General features: G+C 36.9%; 1 protein-coding gene across 5 annotated transcripts in view; it reads left to right on the forward strand.

Moving 5' to 3' along the window:
- Positions 1 to 32: 32 nt before the first annotated feature.
- Positions 33 to 23804, forward strand: part of ZDHHC14 (zDHHC palmitoyltransferase 14) — a 117624-nt gene continuing 93852 nt past the window's right edge. For 2 of the 5 annotated variants that reach the window (XM_085297992.1, XM_085297996.1), the window contains exon 1: positions 33 to 1273. In XM_085297992.1, the coding sequence (XP_085154118.1) occupies positions 1023 to 1273 (251 nt within the window). In that variant the 5' untranslated portion in view covers positions 33 to 1022. The remainder of the gene's footprint in view (positions 1274 to 23804) is intronic. The other 3 variants (XM_085297994.1, XM_085297993.1, XM_085297995.1) reach the window with 2 other exon arrangements.

Raw genomic sequence — 23804 nt, forward strand, 5'->3', positions numbered from 1 at the left:
GGGCGGCGAGGATGGTAGAGGGCCGGAGCGGCGCCGGCAGGGGTGTCCGGCGGGCGGCGGCGGCGGCGCGGGGCTGAGCCGTTGGGCAGCATGCGGCGGCGGCGGGGACCTGTTGTGTAGGGGCAGGCGGGGGTTAAAGGCGGCGGCGGCGGCGCCGCCCGGGGCGTGAGGCGGGGAAGCGGTTCCGCTCGCTGCCTGCGGGAGGATGAGGAGCTGCGCCGGCGGCGCTGGCGGCCGCCGAGGAGCGGCCCTGCTCCGCGCCGCCCGCGGCCCAGGAAAATCCCCTCTGGCGACGGGGGAGCAGGGCCCGCGGTGAGCCGTGCCCCGGGCCGGGTCTGCGCGGAGCGGCGGCCTGCGGCCCCTTGCCGTTGAATTACCGCTTCAGGAGGAAGAGATCGTGAAGTGTTTTTCTCGGAAGCTGGAGTTGCAGCGTGTTTTTCTTTCCTGTTTTTTTTTCTTTTTCCCCTTCTCTTTTCCCCTAATGATTTGTCTCTTGAGGGGACGCTTTAGGAATGCTCTTTTTTAGCAGTGAAATCTGCCGCACGAAGGAGGATTATAACAAATCTCAATGAATGATAGACTCGAGCGCTAAACCTTGCCTTGACCAACCTTTTGACCCTCGGAGATTTCTCTTGGGGTGGACGTGGGAAAGCAAACCCTTCCTCTTTGAAAACAAACTTGAAAGAAAGACCRTATTTTTCTGACAGCCAGACTGTTTTACAATTTTTGAGGGGCTTGTTTTGTGATAAGATGTTTTAAAAAAGGATTGTCCTACATGGTTTTGTAACTGGTGGAGGAAGGAGGGATCCCTCTCAAGCATTTCTAATATGACAGCTTTGGTTTCTCAGGAGTTAAGTGGTGTTTGCATGATGTACCTATCACTAGCCTGGTAGCAGACTTTTCAGTTTTTGCTTTTTAATTGGGGCTGCTAGAGAGGGTGATCTTAGTCGGAAGGATATCTGCCCATATATATATTGTGTATATTTTTTGGTGGGGTTCTCCCCACATTTTACTCTCTCTTGATGACTCCTGGAGGTGGTAGTGGGCCCATGAAAGACTGTGAATACAGTCAGATCAGCACACACAGCTCTTCGTCTCCCATGGAGTCTCCCCATAAGAAAAAGAAATCAGCTCCCAAGAGAAAATGGGAGGTTTTTCCTGGAAGAAACAAATTCTTCTGCAATGGGAGGATCATGATGGCTCGACAGACTGGAGTCTTCTACCTGACTCTTGTTCTCATCTTGGTCACCAGTGGACTCTTCTTTGCATTTGAGTAAGTGGCATTAAAGTCTTCGTATTTTCCCTCTCTTGCYGTATTTATTACTTTTCTGGCTGAAAGCAAAGCAAATGTATTTAACCAGGTGTTTTAGAGGATACTGGTTGATTTCAGCTATTGCTGGCTTATGTAATTGAAAATACAATCTGGTAAGAAGCTGGTCTTGTTTTCATTATTGCACTCTGTGGAAAGCTGGGGTTCCTATTGCAGGAGGAGTGCTAAACAGCAGGTTTAGGGTCGTCAGGAAATGATACTGCTTCTTGTCTACCAGTTAYTCTCTTGATAATCAGAACTGACAGGTGCAGTGGTACCCTTTGTCACAGAGGTGAATGCAAGAAAGCCGTTTCTTTCATTAAGAGGAAAAAAAAGCCTCATTTATAAGCTAAAGCTGTTTAATAGTTCACAGTCAAGAATTCCACATTATTTAAAAAAAAGTGCAGCTGTACAATTTCTGATATACCTAGCTTTCCACCACTAGGTAACAGCATTACTGTGTGATGCTAACTTGTATGTGAGTTTGGTGATCCTATTTTAAGTTATGTTTGTTTTAGAATGTTTTTTTAAAGCAGGCTTTCAGTGTCTTCCTGTGGCCTTTTTTCTATGTTATTGTGAATCTTCAGAAATCTTTTCATGTGTATAAAATGATCACACAGTGCCATCAAATCAGAAATACTGAATTTGCACTTACGCTGGAGTGGGGAAATTAACTATGCATGGCAATAAAAAACTGGGCATTTGATATGGGAAACACAGTTCAACTTTTTTTTTTAAGCGCAGTGACAAAAGCTTGCTGTAATAATAATTGAATTCTTTTTAAATGGTTAGTGCTATTTTACCTTTTAAAAACAGTTCTAGCTTAATTGTTGGTTTGGGGCAGGAAGAAAACTCTACAAAAATACATGTACAGCTCTTACCATTTTCCTGAGTAGGAGCTGTTAACCATAAGTAGAGGTAGATGCTACTTCTAGAAATTTGGTTGAACACCATCTACTTGGTGTCTTTAAGGAAAAAGATAGTGACATTAGCAAACTCTAAGTGGTACCAGATAAATGCAGAACATCTTAATACAGTGGTAACAGTTAAGAAGGTAAAAATACTCAGCAGATGACCAGAGGCTAAATATATGTGTGAGCTCAGCAGATGAATTGTCTTCATTGTGCTCCAGGTGACTTTAGAGGGATTTATTTGTTGWAAACCTTACTGCAGTCATTATGAAACTCCTTGAATGTCCTGAGAGTAGTTGAAGTAACACTTTGAATGGTGGTGTCCACATACTGCAAGTATGTTTATTTTTCTGATTTTAAAGAAGTATTAAAGGTGTATCCTGATAATATTGATTGGGGCTGGGTGGTACTCTGTTCTGTTTCCATGATTAGGCCCAGTTTTGGCAAGCTCTTCTGTGTGGGCTGACAGTTGGATCTGCATGCAGTCTCACCACCTTCAGTAGAGCCTCTGAGGGCGAGTGCTGGACTTCCTGCAAATACCAGAATGTAAATGAAAGATGAAAACTAATGTTTTTTCTTTACAATTACAATTGGAATTGTAAAACTCATTTATTAAGCCACCATTTAGAGTTTATTTAAACATGTTTTACCCTTGAATTTTTCAAAGAAAAATACTTTGTTTCATTGCATGATTCAGAATTGCTAAAGCAGGATGAACTGCTAGCCGTTCATCAAGCTTCTGATATCATTGCTAGTGTAAGTTATCTGCTCTGAGAGCCAAACACTTCCACTTATATTGTGTCTTTGAGCTTATTTGAAATGTAATTATACACAATGAACTGTATTCTTAGCCAAGTTGCAGTATTTTGAAATATGTGTAATGCTTATTCTAACCAGAAGTCTTTAAACAAGGAAAAATCTTTGACTTTATAACTATATAAAATTATATGTATGTATACTGTACTTGAGTCATTCTTGTATCACTTGCGCTCTCCATTTAAGGAAGTTCAAAATAAGAGAGTGACATGGTATTTCATTTTTATAATAATAAGGTAGATTTTCATCTTCAGAAAGCACTTGTACAAGAATTATTACTCATCTTCTGAAAGCTAATAAAAAAAAAAGGATTAGACTCAGAATGGTGTTCAGTGAGTCTGTAAACACCACAAAAGGTTGATAACGTTAACAAAGAGAAAAGGAGAGGCTCCTCTTGATTAAAAAGTGTTACTTTGACGCAGTTTCTAATTGTGTTACTTAGTACTCTGAAGTTACTATTTATTGATCAGTTAAGATGTCTTAAGTTGTTAGAATGTCATTTTTATTATTTGGCTGATTTGGTTGTGAAGCTACTTGAACCAATGATTCACAGCATATGGTATAGATGTGTTGCAGTCCTTTGTGTACACAAGGGCCCAAGAGATATTTTAAATGGGTATATGCTATAAGGTTAAACTGCTACTGAAAAGGAAAATACTCTTTTTGTTTGGGGRGTTGTTTATTTTTCACTTTGGTTTTGGAAACGGGAAAATAGATAGTAATGTTCCAAGGCATTCCACACTTGCAGGCAGTAAAGAAGAGGAGTAGGAAAGAGATAACTTTGACAGCTAATTCCTGAGAAAGCATTATCCTAACAGACACTTTTTCTGTATCCTTTTGACTTCATTTATTCTTTTAACATATATTTTCTTCTGACATACATATATTTTTTTTTCTCCTCTTTCCTAGCCTTTATTTTCTTCTTACACCAATTCATCTGGAGCTATATCTCATAGGCTTTGGAATCCTCTTCACGGGAGAATTACATTTCCCTTAATCAACAACTTCTGGCTTTCAAAAACAAACCTATATAATTTATCTTGACCTATATAGTTTTTAACCTTGAACTACACCTTTCTGTTCTTTTGATTTTTTTCATATTTATGTTTATGCTTCTACGATCTGCTATTTTTATTCTTTTTCCCCTGTTGACTTTTCTTTCATCTTCCCAAGTACATCACCTCTTCTTCCTTTTATTATTTCATGATTCTTTTTCATTTTAGAAGTAAGCTAGAACTTATTTTTTCTATTTTAGAAAAAAAAACTTAAGTTTTCATGCAGTTGAAATAATTCTTGCCTCCCTCCTCTTCCAAAGGAAAGGAATGCAAATAACACAGTTATTTCTGTGACATGCCTCTTAAGTGTAATATATTAATATATTACACTTAATATATATTGCAATGTATTAATTAATATATTGCCAGTACTGTTGGACACCAGGATGGACTGTTGATGCTGTGCTTGAGATATTGTTAAAAATTATATCTATTTCAAAATGCTCAAAATTAGGCAGCATTTGTCTCTAAAGATTTGGATATGTTATTTTATCTTGGAAGTATAATTCATCACACTTTTTTTTTTTCCTGGCAAATTTGGCTTTGTGTTGGACATCTTTTTTTTTTTTTTTTTTTTTTCACTTTGCCCCCCCACACAGACATATGTTTTTTTAAAAACTATTTGGTGCTCATGTGAAAGCATCTGCGCAACAAACATTCTTTCCTCAGAGCAAAGATAGCATCAGTAACTAATGGGCAGATCTCGCTAATCTACCTAGCCAGTTCAACTACTGTGTTTAAAGTTTTTTATTGGTACAATAAAGAGAGGCAAAATTAAGGCAGTTTATCCTTGCTGCTTTTAATCAGCTAGGTATGAATACCCAACAGAGAAGAAAACATTTTATATCTACAGTCATTTAGGCTACTGTTTTTATAGGTTACTGGAAAGCAAATGGAAGCTGGATGGCCTATTTAACACAGTAGGTCGTGTAAACCAAACATACTGTTGTTAGGTGGCAAGTCTTGTGAGAATGCACAAGCTTGGTGAGTTTCAGCAGTGGGGCTTGAGCGCWTTGCTGCTCTTTTTTACCACCCCATATTCGCTGACAGATCTGCTCCTTCTTGGAACTGACTGCACAGTAGCAGGAGGGAACTTGTCTGCACCTGAGCTACTTCACTACAATCTGGCAAATTAAAGGACTGATAAAAGCTGGATGTGAGTGAAGATGCTGACTGAACTAAACTGGCACAGGCAGAGTCATGTTTTCTTCTGTCAACTCAGTTGCAGGGTCAGTAGCTCTGTAAGAAGGTTGGAGCAGATGGCTAGATGCTGGAAGGGCTGAACCAACGCAGCTCTTTTCTCTGTAAACGTGAGTCATAGCCCTATCATTTCTGATTTAATTTGATACTTGTACTGATTCAGCTAGCTGGAGTTCTTTTTTTCTTTTTTTTCTTTTTTTTTTCTTTTTTGAGCTTGTACAAATGGTCACACAAAACAAGTGTTAACAATTGCACTGTTTTTCACAAGGTAGATGTAAGAAAATTATTTAGACTGAGATTGTGAATGTGTATGTGTGTGTATGTATCATTGCTTTCTATCGCTCTTACAGTTGTTGGCAGCCTGTTCTATGCCTCCCACTTTGAAAAGCAGTGTGACTAGAGGACATTCATGRCTCATGGTTTTTCAAGAGCTATAGATCATTCAATATTGAACTTTTATAGCACATGCTATGGTAAAATGGTGTAACTTGCGGCTTGCTGTTACAAACTTCTGTGTGAACACTGATGTTGGTAAGCTAAGCATTTTCACTGTGATATCAACAGTTGTCTTCGTCTAATGGAAGATGTTTTATGCTCTTGAAAGAGATGGATTCTTACTGTTAGGTCATATTGCAAGTAGTTAGAATGTATTTTATCTGATAACCTCATTTATCTTTCTTCTGCTCCCTTTAAGAGGAGTAGATCACATCATCTTTTCCTTTTCTTCTTTTTCAATCCATGCACAAAAATGACTTCCCTCCCTTTTTGCTTAGAGGTAATATAAGATAAACTCTTTGGAGAAGAGCCTTTTCTTTTAATGGTTCATTAAAGGTCTAGTTTTGATGATCTGATAGAAATTCAAGATCTTTATATAAAGATGATACATTGAACATATTTATAATAATCAGTTGACAGGCCGCATAGCATCTGTAGGACCTCGTAGCATCTATCATAATTTTGCTGTAAAGGTACTAAAAAACATGCACGCTAAGAATAAAACTTAATATTTACTCTAGACATGTATTACACTGTGTAGTCCCCTTTCACTGAGTATTAGTCTTTTGTAGCAGCAGCGGTATTTATCTATTACTAGAACTGGAGCAAGTTTTCACTCTCTAATATCTGCTCGGAAGGATTTAAAGTGGCTATGTTAAAATTGTTTGAGGGAAATACATAATCATTTAGTAAAAACAGAAATCAAARAAGAAATGGTCTACTTTTCCCATAGAATACTCCAGCCTCTTTTGAGCAGTGTTCTAATTATTGAAACGTTCTGGATATTATTGTTATAGTGTCCTGTCTCATTTTTGTATATCCTGCCGTGGGGTTTTTGATAGAGTGCCTACTGATAGAGAGTTTTACTTAGACATAACAAGTAGGACTACATTTCCTCCTTATCCCTACAGAGAACAGCTGTAAACCAGCATTCTGTTAAATACTGTTGTCACAGTCTTACGATGACCATGTGCTTAAGCTACCTGTTGCTTGAAAGGAAGTGCTACCAATTCTGACTTCAGCTGTTAGAGGCTGCTATAAACTTGTACAATATTTCCTGCTGATGGTGTCAAGATGCATTTCAAAGCAAGTATTAGGATCTACAACTATAATGATTGTTCAACAGAGATACGTATCCTTTTCTGTGTGCAAAGCAGTAGCTGCTTTGCAGCTATGATGCCTAGTATCATAGACAAATGCAATAATGGATAGGTGAGGTTTGTGGGATTTTTTCCCCTTCAGATTTCATTGCTTAAAAAATCTGTTGCAATATTTCTGTTTCTCATTTTGCTATATTATGCATCTCTGATAACTTAAATGAAAAATACAAAGAATAATATAAACCTAACCTTTTGGGTTCGCTTTTTTACTTAGTTTATATAGATACACTGAAGGGCATGGCAAATTCCTATGGAATGGTATGTGTTCCAGACACACTTAAATTATTCCAAAAATGTTAACTGTCAGAATCAAATATCTTTCAGGTACAAAGCGTATTTAATATTTTTTCCTTGACAAGTAATTTTCCTTGATCACAGCAAGTTTACTTAATTCACCTTTTCCAAGTTTCTCAATGATCTGTGCAAGTATGTCTGCTGCAATTTCTCCCTGGCCAAAAGGGAATTGTTTTGTTTTAGCTTATCTTCAGGTAGCACTTCACTGAGCAGGTACATCAGTTCAAGCTTTCAGACCTGCTTTGAATGCATTATATGATACAGATTGAAATTCTTTTACCTAGAAATACATTAATAACATTTGATATTAGGTCATGCACCTCCACTTTTCAGGGCTAGCTATTCTTTGTAGAAGTGGGTAATTATTAAGTGCTTTATTTTTCAAGATAAAATTCTGTGGGGATGGCAGAAGGTAACCTCTCTTACTTTTAGAATTCATACTTTCTTCAGTTCTCCTGAAACTACAGGTATTTTTTATGATTTTTATAATGCTTTCACTCTTTTCTGTACAATAGTGAAACACTGAAGTGTTTTTGTATTATGCTTAGTTGCTGGTCTTCTACACTGTTTCATGGAGGAGGCAAACTTTAAACATAATTTTTAGGTCTTTCAGCTTCTTTTTCACCTGTAGTTCTGTTTGTGTTTCTCTCAGCTTCATCTTTTCCACCTTTGGAAAAAAGCATTAAATATTTTTTCTCCTCCTTTCTAGAAGGTGAGGACAAGGGGACATAGGGAGTATGTAACAAGTAGTGTTGGCTCCTCAGATACTATTTATTCTCAGGATCTTCAGGAGATCACTGTGTGGCTCTGGACCGTCAATGCACATGAATCTGCACATGCAACTGCAGCATAAAATATGAAAATTTGTTATCTCCCTTGCCTGATGTCACCCTGACCTTTTAGAGAAAGTGTGAAAATTCCATAGCAGTCTCATATGAGATAATTTGCTATTCCCATTTTAGCTCAACCTGATTGTTTTAGATAGGCATAACTCTCAAGTATGACATTTGAATTTAATATTGCTTCTAGGGAAGAAAAACAGCTAACTTCAAAAATTCAGGTGTTCTTACCTGTATAAATGCTTAGAAATGTTTACAATTCCTGGTGGATAGTTGTTATGTATGTTTTCAGTTTCAAAACTGTGACGTTAGACTTGTAATCTTGTGAAAGGTGTTTGACAAAATCTATTTTAATTCATCACTCAATTTTGAAGTTTCTATCATTGATATAATCTGTATAGCATGCTTGGKTTTTGTTTTATTTTTCCTTGGGTGTAGGTAGTGTTGCCACTTTTTTCTTAATGAGTATGTGCCAAAGGATTAAAATGTATCTACCAGAGGCTAGTTGGGAGGGAGGAGAGATCCATGTTAAATCAATTCAGGTTATCGAAAAATAAGTTCTCCTGGTTCTTCTTAGAAGAACTAAGCATTCCTGTGTGACCTTAGACTCTACCCATCAACCCCACAGTAGTCTTCACACCTTGTTTGAAGAAAAGGTATTTTCTGAGACTATGTCACAGGTCAGTTTCTTATGAATTATATTACATCTTTTGTTCAGATAAGGTATTTTTTAACCTCGTTTTTAAATTTGGACTCATGATGGAAAGAATACTTGCTACATGATTTGATTTCTATTATAGCTGTGTTACGTCATTATTTAGCAAATGGCATTTCATACAAAATAGAAAGTAGGTAAGTGATTAGCCTGCCTTTGGGTAACTGAGAAATTCACCTCCTTTGGAACAGAAAGAGAAAGCTTAACTCTGTGTAAGACTTGAACAAACCTATGCTTTTCATAGTCTTCTGTGAAGAAAACATATTGTGTTAAAATTTGTAAGCTCATTTCTAGGTGCTGTAGAAACTGAAATTCTGAAACTTGAACTGGATATTTTAAAATGCAAATTCTCTTTTAGTAACTAAGTTATACCTTTCATGTGGTTAAGAAGCAAAACAAAACATAACTAACCCACCCACACCCAGTGCCCATGTACTGCCTTTATATGAAAAACATTTCTGTTCTAGTGCAGCTGTAAAACTTAGAGTTGGGACATTCAGACATTAACTAATTAATGAGAAAGTAAAGATGGCTGCAGAAGAAAAGAAAGTTGAGAATATTGCTAGCCTGTCTAAGCTGTGTGATTGTTTCAAAATAGCCCAGCCAGAAATCCCATTGGCTTAAAATACTGGGGCATTTTAATAAATTCCTTAAATACTTTAACAACGTTATCTAGGAAATGTTTTTATTGTGATGATGATCCTTCTAAGTAAAACTTCAGTAGCTGATGATCATGTAAGTCCCAGGTTGCCAATAAAAGGCTTGTGTAGGTCAATGCTGCTTAGTCTTTCTCTTGTTGAAGCTGATGGAAAGGGGAAAAAGTCTCACTGAAGTCAGCTGGAACTACCGGAGTTTATTATACATGGTATATAATTCCAAACAATTTTTTTTTCTGAATTTAATACGAAAACTATAAAGTCATTTAACTCTTTACAAACTAAAGAAACTTTGATCAAATTTTGAGAATTCAAGTTGAAGTCAATGTATAATGCCAAAAAATTGAGTTCTGTTCATATTTCTCACTTTGTAGAAATGCTTACTGTTCCTAACATAGAAACCTACCTAGAGATCCTGTTTGTAGACCAGATCATGAGAAGGAAGCTGGAGTGTGTTGGAGTTTAATTTTGTTTAACATACTGTCTCATTCTATCTGTTAGCCTATTGTACATATTCTTAGAGGTTTTGAGCCATCTGAAGCTCCTGTTGCTACTTATGCAAGCATCCTTTGCGTAATAACAGCAGTATTTGGGAAGCCTGACCATAGGATTTCTGCAGTATGCATCACTGTATATCTTACTCAGTTGTATTCCAGACATTAACTGCTAAGTTAATGATGTGCTGTAATATTACATGATTATTCAACCTCTATATCCCTGATTTCTCTTCCTTTTCATCAGTGTCTGTAGGATTTATGTGGATGGGAGCTAATGAGATCTTATATAATGAGCTTGGCTAATGAGATCACAGCTGGCTTTGTTTTACTTTTTTACTTTGGCTTTCCCCTTAAGTTGCTTACTGCAATAAATACTGGTAGTATGCATTTACTGTAGTAAATTTACAACTACTTCCACTTTTTATTTGAATTTTACTCTTTTATTTTACAGAATATGTTTTACAAAGCACAGACTCAATACAATACTGAGAACCTGGACTCGGAAGTTAAGATTATATAAAATCTGCAGTTTGTGAGTTTTATGGCATAGTTAAGTGCAAGATAGAGCTGGTATACTGCCTGCTTTAAGTGAATATATGAAATAAATGCATGTTTTTTTAATGTGTGTTTATTATAGATATGATCAATATATATTAACTCGGAAGAACTTAATAGCAAGGAACTAACATTTGTTAATATTTTATCACAGTTGCTTTGTAGATTGTTAGGAGTTATGAATGTATATTAAACAGCACTGAAAGAGTTCAGAAGTTTTCTTCAAGAGAAGAGGAATAGTAATGAGAAAGACTATAGAAAACTTTTGTTTCTTATGGTGATAAATTTTGACATCCAGACAGCTTGAAGAGGAGGGTACACAGGGAAGTGCAATTTTGCTATTGTGTGTTCAAATGCTTGTTAGATATCCCACTGGTTATTAATGCCACATTTCAGGATAGAAATGAGTGTAAGACTAGCCTGTAGTTAAATTTTGCTGGTATGTTTGTTTGTGCTCATGGTGTGGGTTTTCATGGCATAGCCATCTATGTATAAGTTCCTTAATAAATACTGTTATAAATTAACTGAGCAGAAAAGTAAAAGCCAGAAAAAGAGTGACTTCTCTAGCATAGATATTGCAAGTCAGTAATAAACTTGCTTCTTGTGTATGTTTTTGTTTGTTGTTTTGGGTTTTTTTTGGCTTTTTGGACTCTGTCCGTGGCTAAGCAAGCCTTGGGTGTGGAACCAGTCAAAGTAAACTTTTTTGTTATTAGTTGGCGATAGACTGGTACATAAAATGTGTTCTGTGGTATCATATAAAAGTTTGGAGTGCCCTGTGTACAGAGCATGTTTGCCTCAGTGAAAGAAGGCTTGGGAGATTTTATTGAAGTATCTAAGTACCCAGTGATGCCCAGTGAAAGAATGAGCGGCAATGGGCAGAGAATGAAATACAGGAAATTCTATTTAAATTTAAGAAAGTTTTTTACTCAGAGGGTGGTCAAACACTGGCACAGCTTGCCCAGAGAGGCTATGGCGTCTCCAGCCTTGYGKATATTCAAAACCCAAGTGGACATGGTCCTGAGCAAACTTTTTGAGATAACCCTGCTTGAGCAGGGAATTTGGACTGGGTGATCTGTAGAGATCCTCACCAATTCTGTGATAAATTCTTCACATAAGTCAGAAGGAAATACATCTAATGAAATAATTTTATTACGTGCTTATTTCACGATAACTTATTTCAGCTAAAGTTCTAGGAGCTGAACTTAAAGCATCAGTCCAGGAAAATGTAAAGATTTGCAAGTATTTAAGCCCATTTAAGTCATAGTGAAATAACTRTAATCCTTCTTTCTGTTCCCTCTCTCCTCTTTTCCTACTTTTAAAAATAATTTTCCCAGTTCAGAGAAGACTTTCCAAGACTTCTGGTTATTCTTTTCATGCATTCTTTCACTTATCTGCTGCTCTCTGTCAAGTTTTGCCCTTTAGTGTCTATCTGAGAAATAAACATAAAAGATACTGCAATTCAGCACAAGTTTTTTTTTTTTTTTTTTTTTTTTTTTTTTTTTTTTTTTTTTTTTTTTTTTTTTTTTTTTTTTTTTTTTTTTTCCAGGTAAACTACCAGCATTAAATTTAAACAAAATCAATTTTACTCTAATGTCCCTGTATACTACTGTTCCAGCAGTGTGATGTGCTCATCTGTTTGTGCATGGTTCACTTAAATTTTATGGTTCTGTCCGTCTAGTCTTCCCAGGCATTTGTTTACTTCTAATAGAACTGTGAGGAGAGAGCAGATACAAACTTGGAGGACCTTTTTCTTTCCCATCCAATAGTCATAAGGGATGAAAATGTTTGTTTGTTTGTTTGTTTGTTTTCCGAGAAGTAATTAGGATTTACATTGCATTTGCCTTTGCCAGTGTGGAGTTAATGTAAAATCAGAGGTCTTTCTCCAGTTGCCTGAGTTAGATCAGTAGGTTGTTGCATCCTGTGAGCTGGACCCCTTCCTTGAGCCTGCTACTTGGCAGTGCTAGCTCTTGTAGGTTAATAGCTATTACATTCCAGCCTCTGGATTGTTAGACATAAAAGATGAAATGGTTTGTCTGGAAAGTCACTTTAGCTGGGTCTGTTACCACTGGAGAAGGAAAAATGCCCTGAATGTGTCAAGTTAACCCAAACTCACTTTAAATAGTGATTAAATAAATAATAATTTCACTAAGGCAGATGTCCAGTTCTTGATTACAATTTGGAAATGAAATTACAAGAAGAGCAAGCTAAAATGAAGCAGAACATATTTTGTTTGAGTGAAATACAACCGAACCTCTATGATGTGTAGTAATTTTCATTTTGTTGGTTGGTGGAGCCAAAGGGGCATCTTGCAAGTACCTTATCTTTAAAGTACACTTTAAATTTAGAGTGGACCTCATCCCTGTAGACCTGTTTGCTTTTGTGTGTGTGTGTGTGTGTGTGTGTGTGTGTGTGTGTGTGTGTGTGGAGGGAGGCTGGATTCTTACTACTCATGAATTAAAGCAGAATGGCGAAGTGTTTCATAAGAACCTCCCTGTTTCCTCTCTCTGTGGTAGACTGACTTGCAGTGAGACTAATCTAAAGGCTATAAGCTGCTGAAAAGGATGGACCCACCTCTTCCCTTCTCCCAGGCCCTAGATGTTACTTCCCTTGTCCAGCTCTGCTGTTTTTCCCACCCTGTGGTGAACCCGTTCAGGGAGTTCCTTYACTGCAAAAGGCTTATCCATCCCTTCTGCCCACAAAAAGAGAAAGAAAAACTTCCTAGCATTTTAGATCCATGAGCTGACTGCCTGACAAGTCAGAAGAGTGCCCTTGCCAGTGCAAGGGAGAAAGTAGGAAAGGGGGGGGAAGGAAACCGTTAGATCATCTTAGATGTGGTTTGAAATTTTATCCCAGCTTGGGGGACCTTCTTGCAATATTTTGATTTGTTGTTTGGCATCTGTGAGAGTGCAAGCAGAACATCTTTATGCCTGTCTGAATTACTTTTCAGTCACTTAATGAGGATCTACAGAGTTTTGATTTCTTATTTGTGTTTTATTTTTGAAGTAAACTGAATTGCAGTTAACAAACTCAATCGCAATGTCTTTCAGATAGCACCTTATTAAGTGCTTCTTAGTTGTTCATGTTGTCTTGTTCTTTTGTAAGTTTCTTTCAAGAYGCTATGCCCAACTCTGTAGTACAACGCAGGGGCAGTAACTGGAGCAACTCTTCTTCCCGCATCGCTGCTTGTATAGTCTCTCAGTTCCTCATACCCTGACTGAGGAGTCAGTATATTGCATTGCTTCAGTAACAGAGTCTGTGGAGAAGATGCATGAGCACTCCTTTATCTGTTTTCATGCAGAAACAGCAAGTTAGCTCAGACCATGCTAAGCTGAACTAGGAAAGACATATTTTCATAATCCTTGCCACTTTTCCAAMCCTTACGCTATGACATCAAGAAACTCAGAGAAATTGCCTGTTTCTTTGCAGTCTGCCTATTGGGGTCTTTCTGTTGTTTCGTTTTGTGGATTTATTTGGTGTTGTATATGTTGAAAATTTCAGCTTAGTAGGATGAAGGAAGAATTATGAAGTGTGTTAATGGGAAATTGAGCAGTCTGCATGCAAGAGGCGCTTGGAGTGGATGTTTCTATTCACAGTGTGATAAAAGAATTAACCTTTAAAATGATTTTGTTAAATAAGGCACCTAAAACTAATCAGAGCAGAAGAACTGGCCACAGAGCAGGAGATGGGGAGGAAGTCATGAACTGAAATCTGACTGAGATGAATCTAATTCAATATAAGACCTTGAAAGGATAATTATTCTTCTTTTACAAGGCGGTAAGCTCAGAAAATTCTCTTTTCTTTAGCTCAAGATGTGGAGGCAGGGACTCTGATAGTTCCAGTGAATATATGTGTCCATTTTCAAAGTACAGTATGTTTCTTCTCTAATGCAAAGACTCTCAGTCCCTGTTGAGGTCAGGCTATACTGTTCATATATATATTTTTTTTAACACCAGTCTTTACTAAGTCATGAAATAAAAGCCTAACCCTACTAAATCATGAGATGAAAGGCTGAATCTTGTTTCCAGTACTACAATGTATCAGTATAAATGTGGTAGGGGCAGAAGGGCAACCTGTGTGAAGGTTGGGTGGGATAAAATAATTCTGTTGTTTTACTCTGTCCTGATTGTAGAGGAGTTTGGAAAATAAGCAGTTGGCTATGAATAAGAACGCCAGGACAGGAACTGACATGACTTGGTCCCAGTAAATGAAACTGTTTTGGCTGACATCCAGCTTGATTGAAAGGTAAACATGCCCTTCCACACACACTATTACTACATCCTAGGGAACTTTAACAGTTAGAGTTGCTCAAAGATAGTCTGGAGGTGCAGTATTACCCAATTGTTGACTCCATTTTGCAAAAATAAGATTACTTTATTTTCTGAAACTTTTTTTTATTTTTTAAACAGTTATCGGCACTAACCCTTGTGGTTACAGCAAAGAAATGGCTTTTGTGAAAGGAGACCATAGGTTCATTGCTTCTTCGTTCTCATATACGTGAGAGTAATTGAAGCAACGTTTGTTACACAGGTAATTCACTGTTGAAATAAGCTTTTAATTTTGGCTCTATTTCAAATAGTCTTTCTGAAGGCAAAATAAAAGTCAGAGATTTAGGGAGCATGGAAACCTGTCACTGGAGTTGATGTCTACAGGTAAGAGATGCATAGTTATGGTAATGATCCAGAATGAGTGCATCTGTAGTGCAGGTGTGCTTACCTTCATATTCTGAAATTATCAGCATCATTCTTTTTGTCTTTCAGAAGATTTTATAATGTATTCACAGTTTGAGGGGGAGAAGAAATAATTGGTGACTGGGAAGGAACTGAAATRGTTGCTGTAGTATTTGCTTCTGAAAACTGATCTCAGTTACTTTAGGGACAGTTGTTTTATGTACATGTTTAATTAGTACTTACAAATAATGTAGCAGTAACTTCTTATATATATGCTTTAGTTTTCAGTAATCATTAATACATCTGGTACTTATAATGGAGTTGGAATGTATAGCAAAATACTTAGGTTACACTGCACTCTAAGATATTTATGTATATTTTATCATACCAACATCTCTCTCTGTTCAGAAAGAAAGTGAATGTGCAAAATATGCTTGTGAAAAACAATATAAAAATTGTGTGCAAATATATTTGTGAATATGAGGAAAGTTGCCACCATAAGGTTCAATTGATATATAAATAAAAAATGAATATAATAATGCAGACAGGGTAAACAGTACAACATTTATAAAGAAAAGCTGAGTACAACTTTGCCAATATATGCTCTTCACTGTGCAGGTGTTAAAATCCGACAGGAGGGGAGTATAGACTGACAGTTTACAAGATTGGCCTGTTTAACGGACCTCTAAACTGTGAAATAGGTGGAGATCCTGAAGAAGTGGGATTATAGAAAGGAAAAGAAAAAATTATTTGAAGGGATAAATGCCAGATCAAATTTGACTTTCAAGTGTGCATTTTATTTGCACATTTGTGTCTATGCACACACAATATGTTTGCACATTTTATGTAKGAAAACAGTAGTTTTCATACATAAGAATTCCTTGCAGTTCAAGTCTTTTAGGATTGTGTTTAGCGAGTGAAAGTTTGAAAGTGAAGCTGGCACCTATTGCCAGCTGAAACATGAGAAATAGGTTAAAACTGACATAACCTTAAAAATCTAATACTTCTGTTGGTGTTTTCTAGTACTACTGACAGTCTGGAGCAGGGAAGAGAACCTATATTTGATGAGATCCTGCTAGAAAAAGAGTAAACGGATGTCTAAATCATGTTTGATGGTAGATTGCACACTGGATATGAGATGCAGAAGTAGTTCATGGAGATGCACTGGCAGTCCTGGTTTATCAGCACAGAATTAAGAACTGTAGAAATGACTGCCTGATGCTTAATCTTTATTATTTTTCTTTTTCTGGGTGACTTTGTATACTAGCATTAAGAACAGCAGCTGTTAAGGACAGTAATACCAACAGCCTTTTAAAATTTCAAAATCTTTTTAACAGGTTTTTGAACTCAAAGTATCTTTTCCATTTTCTTACTATTGTGCCTTCCTGTGCTATTTTTTCATGCCAAGGAAACTCTGTGGCTCTGTCCAAAGGACTTTTGTAGATTTGCTTTTCCCCTTCCCCAGTGCCACAATGGCAGAGGACAGACCCAGGAGACAGGCTTGCAGGACATACAGAAATGAGGTGGAGTGGCTTATTCTGGATCTTTGTTTTACATAGGCAAGAGTCTGCAAWTTTTTTTCTCGTTTGCTCTTAATTCAGGGTGCATTTCTTTCACTTTGTRTTCTCTAAGATATAGGAACACATGCATCTTTTATGTACCTTGCCAGATAAAATGCTACTACTGTTCACGCTCCTTCTCAAGATAAGAAAAAACTCTAAATGCAAAATAAATACAAGTTGAGTAATTTGGCTAACTTCTGGCAGTTGGCATGTTGAGGAACAAATATAGTATAATTATTTATGCAGAACAACTGGTAAGGCTGATCTCCAGAACAGTCCCACTCACAGCACTGAGCAAAGAAGGGCTCCTGGCGAAATGGAAGGGGGATATAGGAGGTGGGGAATCACCAAAATTAAAAGCTGTATTGGAAGATGTGTGAATGGGGGAAGGAGAACCAGCGGTAAGGGTGTCAAAATTCAAGCTGTGCGGGCATACTGGCGTTTCTTTCATTTTGGAAGTTTTGAATGTGGAAATCCTGCAGTTTGTTTTAGCACAGTGTTTCTATGTATAATTATTAGACCAGTAAGTTCCCAACCAAGGAGAGTTTCAGTTCTTTTATCACCACCTCCTACATCACTTCTGCTGCTGTGATGTGTTGTATTTTGTTTTTGTTTTTGTTTTGACTTTCCTTCTCCTAACTTTCCAAATACCTTGTACAGACTTGTTCTCTTCTGTTGCGTTCCATGGACTGATGTTTCTCCCTCCASTGCTTTTCAGAAAGCTGCAAGGGGCAGCACCACCTCTTTCTTTTGCTCAAACCTACTTCTGGCCTTGCTGCAGGAGTGGGAGAGGTACAGCCAAGGGACTTTTTGTCCTCCTGTTRTAGTCTTGCCATATTTGCTTCTTACTTCTCCAAGTCCTGCAGATAAATCTCTTAATGTTGCTTTTGTTTTTCTACGCCGCATGCGTAGTTGAGAAGGGAAGCACTATGGATAGCACCAGGAGAGCACTAGGAAGGGAGAGGTCCTGTGCTGGGCTGCCTGCTTTTGCAATTGGCTGTTCAGGTAGCACTTGCTTTCCTCTATTGAAATAGCTTTCACACTGCTCACGATGGGGATGATTGGAAAAAATTGTGGAGAGTGCAGAGATACTGTTTGCAGATGATGAAGTGTAAGCAGGAATGAGTGGGATTGGACAGCACAGGCCTTGTCAGAAATGTTCCCACACAGAGGAYTGCTGCTCTGCTGTAGAAGACAGGGTGACTTGCTATAACGTGGTACGTACATTGTACAGAATGCTTGACTAACAGGGTCTAAATACTGCTTTCATAGGAATTGCTTTAAATAAAAACATTTTTTAACTGTAAATACTCATCTTGCTTTTCAGTTAAAGTTTTAAGGAAGTTGCGTAGGGAAGCTATTTAAGTACATGTGAACAGTCAAATCTGTGGGATGGCAAAGTGACCTATAAAACTCCCTGGATCTTGTGAAATGGAAATTCTCTGTTAATTTATGGCTGGCAGAGTCCATGGTATTTAATGTGCACAGTTTTCATTTCATGACCATTTCACATATGGACTTTTTTTACATTTGCAAAAGACCAATCTTTTAATGCCTAAGCTACTGCTCTTTAAGAGGTAAGATACTGCAGACAGTTTGGTATTTAGGCCTACCAGCCCCATACTGTCTGGTTTTATTTTTGTACTGTAGAGCTTCAGAATCTTAAAGTATATGAATTTGACAGATTATGTGTTGTTAATCAGAAGCTATTTGTATTTTTTTCTTTAATTTTTGCAATTACTTCCTGTTTAATTTCTGTATTCTAATTGTAGATGGCAGTCAGTTTGTTTTTGCCTTTTGTGCATTAAAGGTAAATATCTCTTCTTCTGAAGGTACAGGCCACCTATTGCTTCTTCAGCTTTGACCTTATAGTTCTAAATTTAATTTTCCATTTGTAAGATGAGTCTGCCTTCTGATTGCTGTGTTGACTGAAATGGAGTGAAGTTCATATGAGAGTAAAGGAAACTGAGGAGGTTAGTTTGGTTCTAAAGTGACAGCATTGGTATAGGATGCGGAACAAAAAAAGGTATGAATAACTCAAAAGTATTATTTAACTGTATTTGGTAGTTCTGAAAGGACCAGGTGTTGATCAGACTACAGAGCACTCAGGTCTCTGGTCAAGCGTGTGCTTGATAGACATGCTAGGTAATAATTTTTGCTGCAATACCAGTTTCCCTCATGCCTGTTGATTAACACAGCTGAGAACTAGTTTTTGATAAATAGTTGGGGGAGGGAGAAGCAAAACTACTTTTGTTTGCTGTTTGTAGTTATTTATTGTTACATTATTGCACTGTAGCTTAGTGTAGTTTTTTTGCTCTAAGATTGGCACTGGCTGCTTCCTCAGCAAGTTATCAAGGCTCCCTGCCATCTCTGGGGTTTATTTTTCTTGCACAAGCCTGGGAAAGAAGATGACCCTTGCTGTGAAGGTCACTATGTCCAAACTTCTTTCTGACCAATGGGAATGAGTGCATTTTAGAGCTGCTGACCCTTCATATATAATATTGCGTCACTGGCTGCCCGTATTTAAATCAAGGACTTYCAGGACACTGGCGGGATTTCAGCATTTGTGGAAATAAATGATGAGAATGTCTCCCTAAGGTAACTGAATGCTACCTACTGAATACTTACTGTTCTGTCAAATTCAATTGCAATTTTCTCTTAGGTATTTATTCTGGATGATTTTTTTTGCTTTTTCTGTTTTTGAAAACAGATCTAAGGGGACTATCTTACTGTTATAGTAAGACATTAGTTAAATTTAAGCATCATTTTTGACTTCTTATATGGGAGGCTGGCCTCAGGGAAAGCTGGCTTCCAGTCATCTGTGTCTGTTTCTTTTGATCTTACGTTATGTTTGTGAACACAACTGTTGAAATAAAGGTATACCTGAAGAGTGGAATTTGATGAATGGCTGAATATTTGCAAAGATGAAAATGACCACTGATGGATGCAGGCCCAGTCATACATTTACTTACTCTTTTTTGGCCTGGGAAGAACCTATTCTGTCCTTTTCCAAGAAGGAAGAGGAGTAGTATCCGAAATGTAGATATATTCGAGAAATGTGGTTTTATAGCACTGTTAGTACTATGAATTGAAGACTAACTCTRGATTTGTGTTTATTACAGCTGAAATATCTTGGAATGCATTGTATTTTAAGGTGGTGTCTTCCCATTTTTTTTCCTCATGCTCACGCTTTAAATTATTCTTCAAAAATTCTGGTTTTGGTTTGCATTCTGCTGGGAGGACCAACCTAGTCAAATCAAAATGTCCTCAGAATAGTAAATTTCTCCTTGCAACATATCTTGGTCAGAAACAGGATAGGAGTTAAAAAATTATCTGTGCTCTGCATTGTTTAAAAAAAAAAAAAAAAAGAAAGAAAAGAAAAAAGAAAAAGAAAAAATCCCCAAACCAAAAAAAGCTGTAACAAGAAACCTGTTGGAGACAAGTGGACTCCTCTTTCTTTCTCCTACACTGAAACCAGATTAGATCAAATTAAGAAAACTTAAAGTATTTGAGAAAGATCGCAGGGAATGCTCTGATGTGTCCAAAAAGCTGTTGAATGCTGTTAGTGTCAGTGTAAACTCTTAGTATAGATCAGAACTGGTATGTATTTAATTATATGAACACAAGCTTGTTTCTCTTGTTTCTGCTGGAGAGCTCTATCTCAGGGTTTATAGTCCTGACTGTGCCTAGGGATGTTATAATAAAAGATGCTGTCTTCCCTAGGATGTTGGCTTACTACAAGAAATACTAATTATGTCTTTAAATTGAAAAATTTCTTAGGAATTCTGGAATTTCAGTTTTCTGAGCCTCTCCTTTTATTTATTCTTTTTCTTCCCCCCCCCTTTTTAAAAATCAGCTTGTCAGTAAAACTGGCAGCGTACTCATCATGAGAATTTCTTCCTTTTCTCTTCAGTTTCCCTCCTGCCCCCCACAACACCCCTTCTCCCCAGGTATCTCAAAAGAGGCTTGACTGTTGAAAGGTTGGGGGTTCTTTCACCTAGAATGCTGAGAGTGTTCTGGTAATTGTCTCTGGATATGTGGCAAGATAATAATAAATAGCTCTCTGCATCGTTTGGGATATGACGGGAAGTTCTGGCTTTAAGTTGCAGCAAGAAATATTCATATTCCTAGGAAGACTGTGGAATTGTTATTATTAGAAGTTTTTTGCAAAGCAGGCCAGATAAAATATTATTTGAAATGCTCTATGTGTTGTTGATCTTTTCTTGGAGAAGGGTAACTTCCAAAGATCATTTCACTGCCATTATCCAGGAATATACCTATAAAATGCTAGGATGTTAGTAGCTAAAAACACTTGAAACCATTGTTTTGCTTGTTCTTGTTAATAATGCAGCAGTATTAGGGGTGGGGAGAGGAAGAAGTTTGTACTGTATGTTGAGTAGAATATAATGTGTAAGTGCATTAACGCATTATAGCTGTTAGTATATAGAGATGATGTTACAAAAGGATTTTTCTTAACTTTTCAGGGGAGGGGAAAAGCTACTGGTGACTCATAAAATAGTTTTAAGAGGAACCTAAAATCTAGATTGTAGAATAATCTTAGTAGACTGTTAGTGTGAGAATAAATCAATCTATAAATATTCACTGATGTTTTAGGAAAGGTAATTAATGGAGAATGACATGAAAAATTTAATAGGTTACCAAATTGACCAGATGGTGTTTTCCAATCCTGCTGCATACAAAAAACCTAATTCTATTATGAAACATGCTCTTTTTTCTGTGCAAAACAATTAACTAAATTCCATTTATAATAATAAACTAAAATCAACTAATTATAAATGTATTTTCTTATTAGTAGGAAAAATCATACTCTATTAGTAAACATATGATTTGCTTATTGCCTATCAAGATGATTCATCTGTCTGTCTCCTGCAAATCCTGGTGGCTTTTTGCAGCAGTTAGTACTGGACTTCTGGACATAATTTTTCCCAGAGAAAGGATGTAATCCAGGATATATATCTAGCTATAATGTGGGAAGGGTCAAACCCCTCTATTTCTCATTCAAGAAAAATGGCAGATGGGAACAGTTTGCTGATGGCTGCAGCTTTTTTGGTGGCTAGAGGTAGGTTAGACCAATTATTCTGACAATGGCATTTAGTTCCTGGCTACTTGATTTCTCAGGATGGTGTATTTTTAATTTCTTGGAAGCTCTGGGATTGCTGCATGTATATATATGTCAGCTGTCTTGACATATGGCAGGGAAAGGGCTATTACCTTCAGCTGTCTCCTGCCACTAGAGAAGCTTATAAGGTCACCTTATTAGAAAAGATGGAATCTGACATCTTAAATATGTTGAGCTAAAATGAAAGATGGGACCTGAAACCTCCAAAAATCGTGAAGCACTTGCATGTTCATGTGACACATGATGTGACACAAAGATGAGGATTTGTTATGAATTTCAGCAGTATCGGTGAGAGATCTGTTAACAAATGAATGTAATGTGAAACCCTGAATGCTTGTTTTGGCCAACATAAGTACTCAGGGAATCCGTTCTTTTCATCATTGTTAGCAGTACTAAACATCTGGTTCCAGACACATGAAAGACAGGAAGGTGATTGGGGTAGTCAGCATGGATTTACAAAGGAGGAATTGTGCTTAACCAGTCTGCTAGGCTTCTGTGATAGGGTGACTGGCTTCTTGAATGATGGGAGAGCAGTGGATGTTGTTTACCTTGACTTTAGTAAGGCTTTTGACGTACGTGCATCTATTACTTTCTGGCTGTAAAGCGTAGTTGTATATTATGCGAAAAAGAATGATACTTGTTGTTAAAGGGATTATATAGGGATTGTGTGGAACAGAAGTTTCAAACTGGAAAGCTCTTGTAGCTGAAAATTAAAATCTGCATGATAGGATCATAATTGTTTAGTATCAGACTCCCACTATGTACAAAAATCATAATTGTGCTTCCATATAAATAGAAAAAAAGCATGTTTTTAGATTTCGCTTTCAAAAAAAAATGTTTTTGAACTTCATTGTGTGCCTGTTAAAAACACAGTATTTTAAATATCTTATTCACTGCAGGGAATGCTAAATAAAGAGTTGCTCTTAGGCCTAACTTGGCTTCTAACTCTGGAACTTAACTTTGTTTTTATCCCAGTGTGTAGGTGTTGAAGTCTGGCATAGTGTGGTAAAGACCAAAAATTTAAGGTCACTAATATTAACCTTTTTTTGTTGTCAAATTCGGTAATATAATTGATYGTAGCCTCTATTGAGGTAATGTGTAAAAACAGGAACGTATTGGTTCGTGACGCTAGGGAAACGAATTAGCATTTGATGTTATTGTGACCTTCTTCAGTAGGATCCTTCCAAAATTTTATTATTTTTGTCTAATAAATATAATTCAGATCAATTCTATGATTACCACTTAGAGGTATTTTGAAAGTTAGTAAAGATAGGGACAGTGCCTTAGTTCTCAAGGCATCTTACCTCTGCTTCGGTTAGCTGACAAAGATAAATTTTCTACACTTTCAATACTAATTAAAAAGGAATGATTTCTGTCATTTAAACATTAGAAAGTAATACAATGAACAGAAAAAATACAGATCTGTTTATATTATGATTTTCTGTGAATGTAGGAATATTTGTTCTTAGATTTCAAAAGAAAGAAAATATTCATGAGTATTAAGTACATTTGAAAAGGAAAAATGAATTGTGGAATAGGTTTGAAAAGAAGTAACTATTACCTGAGATTTTTCATTTTGATCTAAAAGAAATTAAAATTACGCATTAATCTTTACTCTTGGGAGGTGTTTTAAAGTATATAACTTTAGACTTGATGAAAATTTGCCACATTAGAGATCTAGGTCTCTCAATCCCTTTAAACCATTAGCAAATTGTTTATAAAAACCTATTTCTTCATATCTTCTGTTATTTGTAATGCAGGATTTAAATGAGCATCATAGCCATGACTGTCACGTGGTTCAGAGCAGGTCAATTAGATTATTGAAAGGATATTTCAAGTCTACTTTATTTACTATTTGTTTAGCTTTTACACTCATTTATGTTAAATTTAGTCCCTGTTTTAGGGAATGTACAGCACGACTCGTAAAATTCAT

The sequence above is a fragment of the Rhea americana genome, unplaced genomic scaffold (genome assembly GCF_003343005.1).
Source record: "Rhea americana isolate MKP2758 unplaced genomic scaffold, rheAme1 scaffold_134, whole genome shotgun sequence".
NCBI lineage: Eukaryota > Metazoa > Chordata > Aves > Rheiformes > Rheidae > Rhea > Rhea americana.